At 43.2% G+C, this 12,505-nt stretch overlaps 1 protein-coding gene across 1 annotated transcript in view; it reads right to left on the reverse strand.

Annotated features, from left to right (window-relative positions):
• The window catches only part of POLR3B (RNA polymerase III subunit B), a 104,062-nt gene that overhangs the window by 45,148 nt on the left and 46,409 nt on the right, over positions 1-12,505 (reverse strand). Inside the window, exons 14-18 of the mRNA XM_059402183.1 lie at positions 11,235-11,435; positions 9,294-9,456; positions 7,804-7,957; positions 4,890-4,964; positions 3,832-3,930 (exon numbers count right to left, since the gene is read on the reverse strand). Coding sequence (XP_059258166.1) covers positions 3,832-3,930; positions 4,890-4,964; positions 7,804-7,957; positions 9,294-9,456; positions 11,235-11,435 — 692 coding nt within the window. The remainder of the gene's footprint in view (positions 1-3,831; positions 3,931-4,889; positions 4,965-7,803; positions 7,958-9,293; positions 9,457-11,234; positions 11,436-12,505) is intronic.

Raw genomic sequence — 12,505 nt, forward strand, 5'->3', positions numbered from 1 at the left:
AAAACAAATTATTTTCTTCAGTAATAGAAGCTTATTACTTATAGAAATACAAAAGAAGAGAGAGAGTACAGAATGCCCAGGTTAAAAAAAAATTAAAACATTATTACATAACAATAACTAATACTCATAAAGAAATTACTGGGTAATATCCAAATGCAATACCGAAAAAATATCCACATGGATGAGTGGGCTGATTTTTTTCTCACTTTTCCAACCTGTATCAATGACAAAGTTGCTTCACCATTTTAGAGAAGAATATATCCCATTTAAGAATAGTTACCTTACTAAAAAATAATAAAAAATTAAAAAAAAAAAAAAAAGAATAGTTACCTTAGACCTAAGGGGACCCATACCATAACCACTATCTAAATGTGGCTGTTCAGCACTTTTCACTTAGATTAGCATGCTTGAGGAACTTGGAGGAGGTTTAATTTGACTTAATTCTAATTACTTTACATTTTAAAACTCAAATTTAAGTAACTCAGTTCAGTTAGTCAAAACCTTCATGTTTGTAACAACTTTCACTTGTGAATCGATCCTTTCAACTGGAAATGTAATGATCAGATCAGGTATTTCCAATGAACATTTAGCCCTCAAACTGAGATGTGTTTTCAAGTCTTATAGGAAAAAATAATCTCAATATTTTTATATTGCTTGCATGTTAACATGGTAATATTTTAGATAAAGTGGGTTAAATAAAATTATTAAGATTAACTTCACTTGGTTCTTTTCTTCTTTTTTCAGGAGGCTACTGGAAAACTTAAATATATATGGGCTTACATGGTATTTTTCTTGAAGAGCTTAGCTGTAGGAATTGGATATAAAGTAAGACTTCATCTAGTATGTGTCATAATCTGGCTGCTTGTAATATATTTTTGTGAAAATCCCCATTTTGGCTGATACAGCAACTCAGGTATTTTAAAGGAAAAGGGCAGCCAGATTGTTTCTGGAAGTAACAGACATTACAGATTACACGCAGGGTCTGTGGACTCTAGTGACCCTCTATTCCTTCCTCAAGTACCTGTGAAGCATAACTTCGGTAACTTCAAAGGTTTACAGTACCTGTGAAGACAAGTGATTTCCAAGATAACCCAACTCACTGGGAAAAATCAGTTGCAATACACATGGCAAAAGACCTCCCACTTATCCACTGGGTTTTTTTCTTTTTCTTTAGTACATGTATGAATTATGCCCCTCGTTTGGTTACAGAGGATGCTTTCCATGCAGCTCTTGGTTTGAAGAACATAATTTTGACCTTATGACCTAGTAGAACCCCAACTCTCTCAGACACATTACGCCTTTGTCAGCAGAGAGGGAAAGAAGCCTAGGTTTTGCTTTCTTGGTTTTTTTTTGGAAAAAAGAAACAGCTTATAGTGACATTTTATGTCCTAGAGTAAAACAGAGTCTTAAATGTACTGTTTTGTTTACATACTGACCAATTTCACAATATGGGCCAATTTCCCCATGTAAATAAAAACTACTTTTTCAGATGTATAGATTGAAACAAGCTGAAAATGAAGAAAGGTACAGACCAAAGTTTCTTATTTTTTTGTACCAAAAAATACATATGTAAGATCATACGTTATCTAACAATTCTTCAAAGTCCAAATGCTCTAGATTTTGATTTTTATGAAACAAAAAGGGATACTATTATTCAAAATTATAACCACCATAATCTTCTGTCCTGAACAGGAAATAGAAGACTTTCTAGTCAATATGTATAAGAGCCTTAAGTTTAGCTCAAATGAAGACTCAGTAACCTGTTGTTTGCAACAGCGGAAAAATTGGAAAATACCCTAAATATTCATCAACAGATTAAATAAACTACATGTAGTCAGACAATGTAATATAAAGAAATTAATGTATTTATATAAACATACAAACTACACTAATATAGAAATGTATCTAGAATGATAAAGTTGACAATGATGCTAAGTTTAAAAATGAAGATAATTAAAATATGTTGCCTTGAGACCATGTATGTATGTTTGTATTTACTTAGAAAAACCCTTAAAAGAGTATATGTTAAACCACTGGCACTGATTATGTCTGGAGGCTAGAGTTTGGTGAGATGGGGAAGGAAGGGGATTCATTCTTTTTACTTCAGGCAGGTCTACAATTGAAAAAGAGTCACAAGTATGAATTATAGAATACCAAATTTTTTCTATTTTTAAAATAAAATGAGTCTGATACATGGGTCGGCTTGGTGATTGGGTGCTCCTGATACTAACGGCTGCATTCCTGTGTAACAGTGAACAAGACAGAGAAAAATCCTTGCCTTTTGTGAAGTTTCTAGTGGACAGAGAAATAATACACAGATAAATCAATAAAATGCATTTTATTGATCTTATTGTAAGGTAATAAGCCCTAGAAAAATAAAGCAGTGAAGAGGGGTGCACAGAGGAGGGGTATCCATTCTAAATGGGGTCGTCAGGAAAAGGCACTGAGAAAGACCTGGAGGAGGTGAGGGAGTGGGTGATGATGGAGGTGAGTGTCCCAGGCGAGGGAAGAGCCAGTGAAAAGGTACTGGGGTAGAAGGATGCCTGAGGTGTGAGGAAGAGGCCAGTGTGGTTACAGAGAGTGAGGGAGGCAAGGACGAATATGCTGCAGACCCCAGGAGGGGTGGGTTGATCGTGGAGGACCTTGAAGCCTCTGTAAGAACTTCCAAGGGAGGGGGAAAGCCACTGGGGCTTTGAGAAGAGAAGGGCAAAGACCACTTGAACCTACGAAGAACAGACTGTAAGGGAACAAGGGCAAAAGAGACAGGAGTCTTTTGCAAGTCCCCAGGTAAGCCATGGCAGTGGCTTGGACGAGGGTGGGAGGTGGAGGTGGAGGAAAGAGATTAGACCCGGGGGTACACTGAGGGGCGACACCACAGGCTACGGGATCAGCTGTGGGTGTAGAGGAGGAGAGGCGTCAAGGCCGAAACAGGTTTCTGTCTGAGAAACAGGAAGGACGGGCTATTCTTTGGAGGGTTACTGCCTAAGAAGTCTTTGTAGTCACTCAATCTTCAAATGGGAGTATAAAAATAGCACTTTGAGAGAGTCCTACCCCTCCTTTTGTTTTCAAATGAGATAGTCCTACCTTTAAGAAAAAAGATTATGACTGAAAAGCATTGTTTACTAAATTTTAATAAGACAACAATGAAGCATCTGGTATAGGAAACAGAAAAGTACTTTCTCGACTGAAGACTTAAATAGTTATCAGATGGTAGTATGAAGCTCCCTAATTATTTCATAATAGAAGTGCAAAAATTCTAGTTTCAGGTAACCAGTACCACCAGTTACATGCATCAGACAGAAAGATATAGAAACATCCTCTAATGTATTCCAAATAGAACAGATGCTTCTAAAAATACTATTACTTGAAACACTGTGAAACACTCTTGAAACACTCTTTTTGAAACACTGTGAGTATATCATCGTTTTTTATATTGCATGTAAGTTCAAAGACATCCTTATAACATAGAATATAAGGAATTCCTGTATCAACAAGAATTAGACGTCCTCTCTAGAAGACAGAAATACATCCTTACGTAGTCTGATCCATTTGTTCAGTTTTGACAATAACCAAACATCAGAATCAGAGAAGCAATTCAATTCCTTTTAAAAAATACACACTAAGTGAATAGAAAAGGTTATTAAGTCTAAGGATTGTTGGCAACTTTGTGATAACCCTACATTGGGATAAATGGTGGGTTATGCTTTATTACAGGACAGTATACTTCTAACAATTCCTACCAAGAGGCAACATAACAGAAGAGATGAAATGAAAAGGTGATTTCTAGAATCAGAACAGGTTTTAATTATGGTTATTATGGATCCTACTTACTTATTAATCGTATGTTCATAGAGTGCGATGTTACAGTCATTTTCTTCATTGACATCTAAATATTCAACTAGACTTTCATGCAAGAAATCTTCAAAATTCCTAGGAAAATGTTGGTGAAATGTACATTACTAATAAGCATTTCACTGCAATGTTTTACATGTGGTAATGGAGGAGGCTACTGGCTTTCATGTATACCCAAAGCACCTTTCTCTCCCAGAAAGTATCAATATATTGGGATGCTTGAAACATGTTATTCTTGGATCACAGAATGATCACAAATTATTGAAATAAAACATCTATGATATTTGTCAATCTGGTTGCCCCCACTCCCACTTTCTTTGAAGAGAGAGCTAGAGTGCGAGCACACCGGCAGGGCTGGAGTAGGGAGGGGCAGAGGGAGAGAGAATCTTTTTTTTTTTTTTTTTAAAGATGTAATTTATTTATTTGACAGAGATCACAAGTAGGCAGAGAGGCAGGCAGAGAGAGAGGGGAAAGCAGGCTCCCTGCTGAGCAGAGAGCCCAATGAGGGGCTCAATCCCAGGACTCTGAGATCATGACCTGAGCTAAAGGCAGGGGTTTTACCCACTGAGCCACCCACGTGCCCCGGGAGAGAGAAACTTAAGCAGGCTCCATGCCCAGGACAGAGCCCAGTGCGATCCTAAGATCATGACCTGAGCTGAAATCAAGAGCCGGATGCTTAACCGACTGAGCCAGCCAGGTGCCCTAATCTGGTCCCCACTTCTGAAAATGTCTGCTATGACTTTTAAGAGCCCCTACGATGAGACCCCCAGCATCCACATCAACATATCCCTCTGTTCCTTCACAGTGTGCTAATTTACAACAACACTCTGATCCTCACGATACAAACTGGTAAGTCTAGGCAAGTTCACATAGAGAAGAATAGGTTTTAATAGGCTGATGCATTGAGTAGGGAGGAATTAAGGTACTAAAAATGAAAATATACTTTCTTAAAAGCTCAGATCAAATAATGCCATTGCTGCTTAAATCATATCTATGACTATGAAGGAGTCTGAGAGGTTTTGCTTTCCACCATTTACCTGTACCCCTGAGCCAGCTCTTCCATATGCTTATTTGTGACGGCAGGCTTCTGTTTCTTAACAATTATGTAGGGTCTGAAATGAAAAAAAATAAATAAATAAATAACAAATTCACAGCATTCAAAACAAGAATTAAATCAGCAAGTACATTGACTATAGTGAAATGAGGGAAAATGGGACATGATCAAACCAATTCCTGGACCTGAGGGGTTCTCTGCATATATGAACGTGTAAAGGCCTGTCTGTTCTCCCTCACATACACGTTCACAGACGTGCACAGGCCAGAGCACGCATGTATGTACACACACGCACACAAATGCACGCACAGTACTTCCTCAAAGCATCTTAGGAAATACCTGGTTTTAAATGGAAAGGCCACACAAAATGATCCTCAGTAAGATCTAGAAACAAAATCTTTACTGTCTTATTTTTTTACATGGACGGTGTAAACACATCACACCAGAGGCATTTCACAGGATGCCACACAGGAATATGTGGTCTACGGCCCAGGAAGCCAGCAGACAGGGAACTGTCCCTGAGGAGAACAATGTCTCCCTGAGGAGACAGGGTCTGATGGACAGCCACTGTTCAGACGGGCTTCTTTCTGGACAGATATCACTAGGCTACACTGGCAGGTTACCTAAAGCTACACATTTACAGAGAATAAAGCCTTTTTACGTTGTGATTTTGAGTGAGCTAACGGGTGTGAGGTAGAGAGAGCGTTTGGTCTCCGCACTCTGGTAGATTAACCTGTAACTGTCAGCGGTGATCCGCTGCTGAGGGCCTCACCACCACCAGGAAACACGGACACAAAGGATGGCATGCGGCCCTGAAACGTCAAGGGCTGTTGCTATTTGGATAAGCAGCTCTCAGAGAGAGGAGCGAGCAACCACCAGACCCTTGTGCGCTCTACCCTAAAGTCCAAATAACTATTCGAGGACTAATGAGCACTTTTAAACAGTTAAGAAGAAGAGCTGCACAATTACAAAAGGGGAACACAAGTTGCCGAGAAATGAACTGAGTCAACTTTTCATGGAAATCAACATTACCTCGAAATCCTGGCTTTTTCTGGGGAGGGAGGCAGAGAGCACTGCTACCTCATTCAAGGGCCGCAGGGCATTCGGGCCAAGAGACTCACAAGTGAGGACAAGGACAGACGCAGGAGATGGGAGTGGACACACTCAGCTACCTCACGGCCCGGCTACTTACTCAATAAACTACCTGTTCGTCCTGCCAGACCTCTGTCCGGCCATTGTAAGGTGACTTCTGAAATATAAATCTTTTCTTTCATTCTATTGCATAATATACTGAATGTAATGAAAGAGAAAAATCCCCCAAAAGAGTAACCTACGAAAATGTTACTGTTTTCCCCACCCTGACTATGTTAACAGCGGTACATAAGCAGCTAACATGTGCCCGGAACCCACAAGGCACTCGCCACACCTTCTATCAGTTAGTTCTCAGGACAACCCTAGGGAGGTATCATGATCGTTTACATCTTTCAGCCGAGGGAAGTACTAAACTCAGAGCCACCCAAGTCAGCGAGGGGTAGTCAGGACTCAGAGGTACGTCATCACCTAGGGTTCTTCGGTTGTAAAGAACAGAAACCAATTCTGGCTAATTGAAGCAAAAACAGAATTTACTAATAAAAACTTTTTTTTAATTTTTGAAAGAATTTACTGAAAGTGTAGGAATTTATTACAAGGAGAAGAATGGGGGACAAGAAAAAGGTAAAATGCCCAGCCTCACAAAGAAAAGGATCCCAAGGATCCAGAAGGGGAGGGTAACTGGCAGTGTCCTGCATGTGTCGCTGTCAGCATGAATCAGCTCCCACCACTTCTTCCTTGAGTTATTCTGTTGGGGATTCAAATTCTCTGAGGAGAGAGTGTGACTGGCCGAGCTAGGGTCATGTGTCTGACCTCTGGCTGAGCAGGAGAGGGCACCTGACTGTTCTCACAAGACTGCCAATGGGGAGGGGCAGTTCCCAAAGGCAAGTGAGGAGGGTCACTGGCAGGAGAAGCTGGATGCTGGGCAGACAAGGACAGTGCTCTCTCGCCTCTCACAGACCTCCACGCCCCAGCTCTTCCCACCACTCCCACCACTGCAAGCTTCTCACTTGGGCCCTCGCCCTACCTGAGGTCCACAAAAAACTACAAAAAACCCCACAGAGACTTACAAAACAAGATACCATCCTTAGCTGATGTCCCTGGATGTCCCCCAAGACCAGACATCCTATTACACTCAACTCTGTGCCCCAACCTTTTGGCCAGCACCTGCGCACAGTAAGCCCTTACCATGTGCTGAATGGCGAGACGGCACCTAAGCGCTGGGTCTAATGCGACTCGCTCGTGCCTCCGTGTTTTTATCCTTGCCGTTCCCCAGCCTCTCTCCTCTCCTCCCTTGTCCAGGGAACACGATCCCACACATCCTTTAAGGCTCGGCTCACAGCAGAAGAATCCAGTGGGGAAAATCACGACTGCTGGAGCCAGACGAACTATAAGGGCCGTCAGGTAAAGAATAGACCCCGCCACCATCTAGCTTTGGGTAAGCTGTTCAGGTCTCGTTCAACGTGTGCTAAATGAAAAGGTGACCCACCCTTACACGGTCGAGTGGCGTTCAAGCATCACACACGGTGTACCTACTGACATCATAGATAACGGCAGCAAGCACCCTTCCTAGCACGGCGGGTGCTACTAGCCACCGTTCTGCCTCTGCCCGTGGGCTGAGCTGTCTGAGGGCTGAGACTGACTCCGTTCATCTTCGCATCCTCAGCTCCCAGATGCACACGCACAAGGTGTCCGCGAACTGGATCCAACTCCCCTCAACAGGGCAAGAGGTGAAAGTGGGTTCAAAGACAGAAACAAGCACATTTCTGTCAGAAGCAAACATTAAAACTCTTCTCAGCCACTCATACCTGCACAGCCTTCCTCCGTCAGAGGAGATGTAGACGCACCGGTCTGTGAGGTTTGTTGAGATGGACACAAACTCATTGATGTAGCCCGCTCTTCTCATCAGGCGGAACGTGTTCACCAGCTTCCTGTGGTCTCGAATGACGCCCAGGATGTTACCTGAGCAGAGAGAAGCACATTTCTAAGAGCGACAAACGACAGACCTCTTCCACCCGAGGAAGAGCGGCCGTAGCATGGAGTCGTGCTCAGCAGACCCTGTCACCCAGCCAGGAGGCCGGCCCATAGGCTGCAGGCCAGCGGCAGAGCGGAGCCGCCAGCGGCGCCCGACCACCCGAGTCCACATGCTAGGGACAGGACCTCAGGGTCCAGAACCCCGGGTTGGAACACCGGCTCCATCACTTCCCAAGGGCTGCTGTGAGGTGAGGAGTCGCTCCTCCAAGAAACGCTTCGAGCTCTGCCGAGTGCCAAGTCACTGCTGTTCTCTGACTGCTCTTCCTGTGATCGGCATCTGAGACATGGGGAAGGTGGACGCCGGGCCCCAGGTCAGCGTGAGGACTCAGAGGGTCCTGCCTGACAGTGCGGAGTAGGAGCTCAGTCTGCACTAGCCACGGGGATAGACTGAAGCAAGTGGCCAGGGGCCAGCCCTGTTTTGCTGCTCAGCGGCCCATGCAGGGAGCGGGAGGAAGGGGGAGAAGAGCATGGAAGATAGGGGGTCAGGACGAGCACCTGGGGGACAGGCGAGGGGACAGGCACCCAGACCACCAAATCCCAAGAAGGAAGGACGAGGCACCCTCGCTGCCGAGACTCTGGCATGCTCTGCAGCGGGTAACAGCAGCAACTGAAGCATGAGCCGAAGGAGAGGGCCTCTGGCCACAGGTTGCCGACAATCTGTCATTGAGCGGCGGAATGTGAGTCAACTCGCTGTCAGGGCTGATCTGACTGCAGAATGTCTCACATGTTAAGCTTGAACTTAACGATACCATGCTGAGCCTTTCCCGCAGTGGACCAGCTGGCAGCTATGAAAGGGCAGAAGGCAGCCAGTGTCTGCAAAGTAACCTTGGACTTGGATAGCGGGACCCTCTCAGACCCTGAGGACAAGCCGGTGGGTAACGGTTTCTGTCAACATGTTTCTACCTCTCACTTAAGGCCTCCTGGACCCAGAATTGAAGTGTTTTTTTGTTTGTTTGTTTGTTTGTTTGTTTTGAAGATTTTATTTATTTATTTGACAGAGAGAGATCACAAGTAGGCATAGAGGCAGGCAGAGAGAGAGAAAGAGAGGAGGAAAGCAGGCTCCCTGCTGAGCAGACAGCCCGATGCGGAACTCGATCCCAGGACCCTGAGATCATGACCTGTGCCGAAGGCAGCGGTTTAACCCACTGAGCCACCCAGGTGCCCCGAAGTTTATTTGTCCTTAAACACCTGGATGACAAGAGCTTCCCTCCCCCTCCCCACCCAAAGGCCCATCAGGCACCACACATCTCTGTAACGCACTCACCATTGAGGAAGACGAGAAACACGTTTGGGTAAGAGAGCTCTTCCCCACATAACAGATTCACATCTTCGACGCCCAGGTTCCCGGCCAGCTTAACAATGGGCCCGTCTTCCATGTCTGTGGTGATGTGTGTCATGAGGGCCAAGTTCTTCACCAGACCACACGCCTGAAAACAGAAGACAGTCATGTGTAAGACTGACCGTTAGTAATCCCAGGTACAGTCTGTGTATGAAGAAAGCTCTCTGCTTTGCTGGCGGCCACATAAAGCAGCACAGCCTCGTAGGGGACACTTGGGAGATTCAGACAAAAGGCTTAAAAACGTATACATGGAGGAATTTATCCTAAGGTAGTAAACAAGGATATAAATGTAGATTTAGCCTCAGAAATGCTCAGCAAAGTACTATTTGAAACAGCAAATATGGATGGCATCATGAATGCTCCCTCAAAAAAGAAACTGACTACATAAGCTGTTACTCCCTGACGACGGAACGCCACGGCCATTAAGACGACACGGCACAGAAACAGTAAAGGAAAACACTTATGGGTGTGGGTACCTGACAATATACAAGTGGCCGGAAATGAGTCGTCAACAAATTTAATGCCCAGTATCCTACAAAGTTTCTTGGTAGAAAAGGCAAAGAAAAGACCAAAGAACCGCTCCGATTAAGAGACTGAGGAAGCATGGCAAGAAGCAAGTGTAATTATGGGTCAGAAAAGAGACACTGGTGGGATAACTGGCAAGAAGTGAACAAGGTCTAGATTCTATAATCTACGGATTATAATCCTGTTACCAATGTGAATTTCGGGTTGATAACTGAGCGATGGTCCTGTAAGATGTTCATATTTGGGGAACCTAGGTGAGGGACTATGGAAATTCTTTTTGCTATTTTTGCAACTTTGGTGTACATTTCAAATGACTTTAAAATGAAAAAGAAATAAAGTATTTTTAAACTTTCATACAACCAAAACACAATCTAAGACAAAAATACGAACAAGGACATAACACAGCAAGTAGAAAACAAAACACTTGAGACAACGTAACATGTAGAGTGTATCTTTGATTCTTTCAAACCATCTGCTGTGGTGATACACAATATAGGTATTTCAAGGAGGTTAGCTAAAACAAACTCTGGGAAATTCAGTGTTGCAAAGCCCAACGGGTAGAAGTTATGCAAATTTGACAAGCCGCATAATTCTAGTGTGAATTTCCATATGGTTTAAGATAAATTAGGAGCGGAATGGTAATTTTCTAAAAATCTTAACTCTGTATGGACTTCTATTTTCACCTCCCCAGAGTCATAACAAATTCCTACATTCTGGAACATCTTTCACATGTCATAACAAGCATATTGATTCACTCAGCAGATATCTGAAAACAAGGCTCTGGGCTAGAAGCTTGTGACGCAGCGGGAGCCTAACAAGGTTCCTTCCTTCAGAAGTTTGCAGTTTACAACGAACAGAATCAGGCGACACCAACAATGGTCAGCATGAAGGAGAGAGGCCATGGTGCAGAACCTCCGTCAGCTGCCTGGTTCTGTGCCTCTACTGGCTGTCACTGCCAAGTCTGATGCCCTCTCAGTACAGCCATGGAAAATAAGGAGTTGCTTAAAAAGAGATGCCCATGACCAAAGGTGAGGAGTCTCGCAATTTTCTCTCACAATCTCAACCCCTCTTCATTGCATGGCTTGATTCTTGGGGACGGGCTAAAACAAGCAAGAACACGGGGACCATATTTCTAACTGAGGTGAGACACTACATCGACTGCCTCTGTTGGCACTGGCTTTCAGACGGCACTGATGATGTCCGGACTGCTGCATCAGTTATTTCTCTGCTAGGTAAGTGGCTGACCCGAGAAAGGATATGGCCTGCAGGAATGGGGGCAGAAGTAGAACACCAGCAACAGGTATTAGCTCCGACACAGCAGAGACGCCGCGGGTACCTCACCTCTCCCTCAGGAGTGTCCGAAGGACAGAGCATTCCCCACTGAGATGGCTGGAGGGAACGAGGACCGCTCACTTTTCTTGTTTTTTCAAACTGAGAGGAGATTCTTGTCATCATGCCCAGTGCAGATATATACGACAAGCGAGACAGCACTTGAGTCACACCCTGACGGTCCATTTTAAATCTCTTTAGAGACCAATTTCCCTGTGAAGGGGGAAAAAAAAGACATAAGACCACCTCTGATGTGCTCATATGTTGCCTGATATGTTGCAGTCACTCTGAGAAGTTCATCACAGAAACGATTTCTTTGTGAAATTAGAGCCATGATGTACATTCAAAAATCAAAATATCACAGTTAAAATGAAAGTTGAGCCAAGTCACTCACTCGAGCTTCCTAAGGCTTTCATGAATATCACGCATGTCCAGCAACCAGGTCAGAACATTCTGATGTATCAACATTATCACATCACGGTGTTTACTTTCTAAAGAACTAATTATATCCTGAATAAGCCGGTTCAACCAGAGATTTCCACTGGAAGCAGTAGGCTAATTAATAGAACACTAGGAGTTTCTATACACATTTTTAAGGTAAAAGTAGCTTGAAGCTCAAAGAGATAATTTCATGTGGGAATATGCCATTATTTGGATGTCTTCCAAAATCTGTCTGAATTAGAGAAAAATATAATAGAAAATGACCAAAAGAATGACTCCAATAGCAGGTTATCAGGGATAATGAATAAATTGTAGGCTTCTTAATCAAGGTTAAAAATTGCATATATATTTATATGAAGAGATATTATATATTATCTATGGCTATCATGTCAATCTTAAAATAGGTGTATAGGAAATAAATCTTGAACATTTAGTTTATCTGCTATGCAGTGAATATACTGTATTAAACACACACACTAAATACTCTGAAAGACAATTTGAAGATCAAGGTTAGGAAAGGTTACATTTTCAGTTCATGGCAACATGATAGTAGAAAACAGTACGCATAGAAAAGTGAAGTAGAAAATGTCCCAAAAAATTACTGATTCAATAATCTTTCTGATTCAAAAGATTCAATAATCTTTCTGTAATTCAAAAATTACAGCTGCTAAATGGTAGGTCTTCATTTTTCTTTTGAGATTCTAATGAAAGCTATGTCTGTTTTCTTGGGGAAAATGTGCCTGGTCCCACAAACACAAAATTTTACATCCCACTTCCAGGGAAGGACTCAGGGATCCCAGGCTAAAAATGCTAACAGGAGAAAAATTGTCAGTTTCAGAAGG

Source organism: Mustela nigripes, chromosome 6, assembly GCF_022355385.1.
Source record: "Mustela nigripes isolate SB6536 chromosome 6, MUSNIG.SB6536, whole genome shotgun sequence".
Lineage (NCBI taxonomy): Eukaryota > Metazoa > Chordata > Mammalia > Carnivora > Mustelidae > Mustela > Mustela nigripes.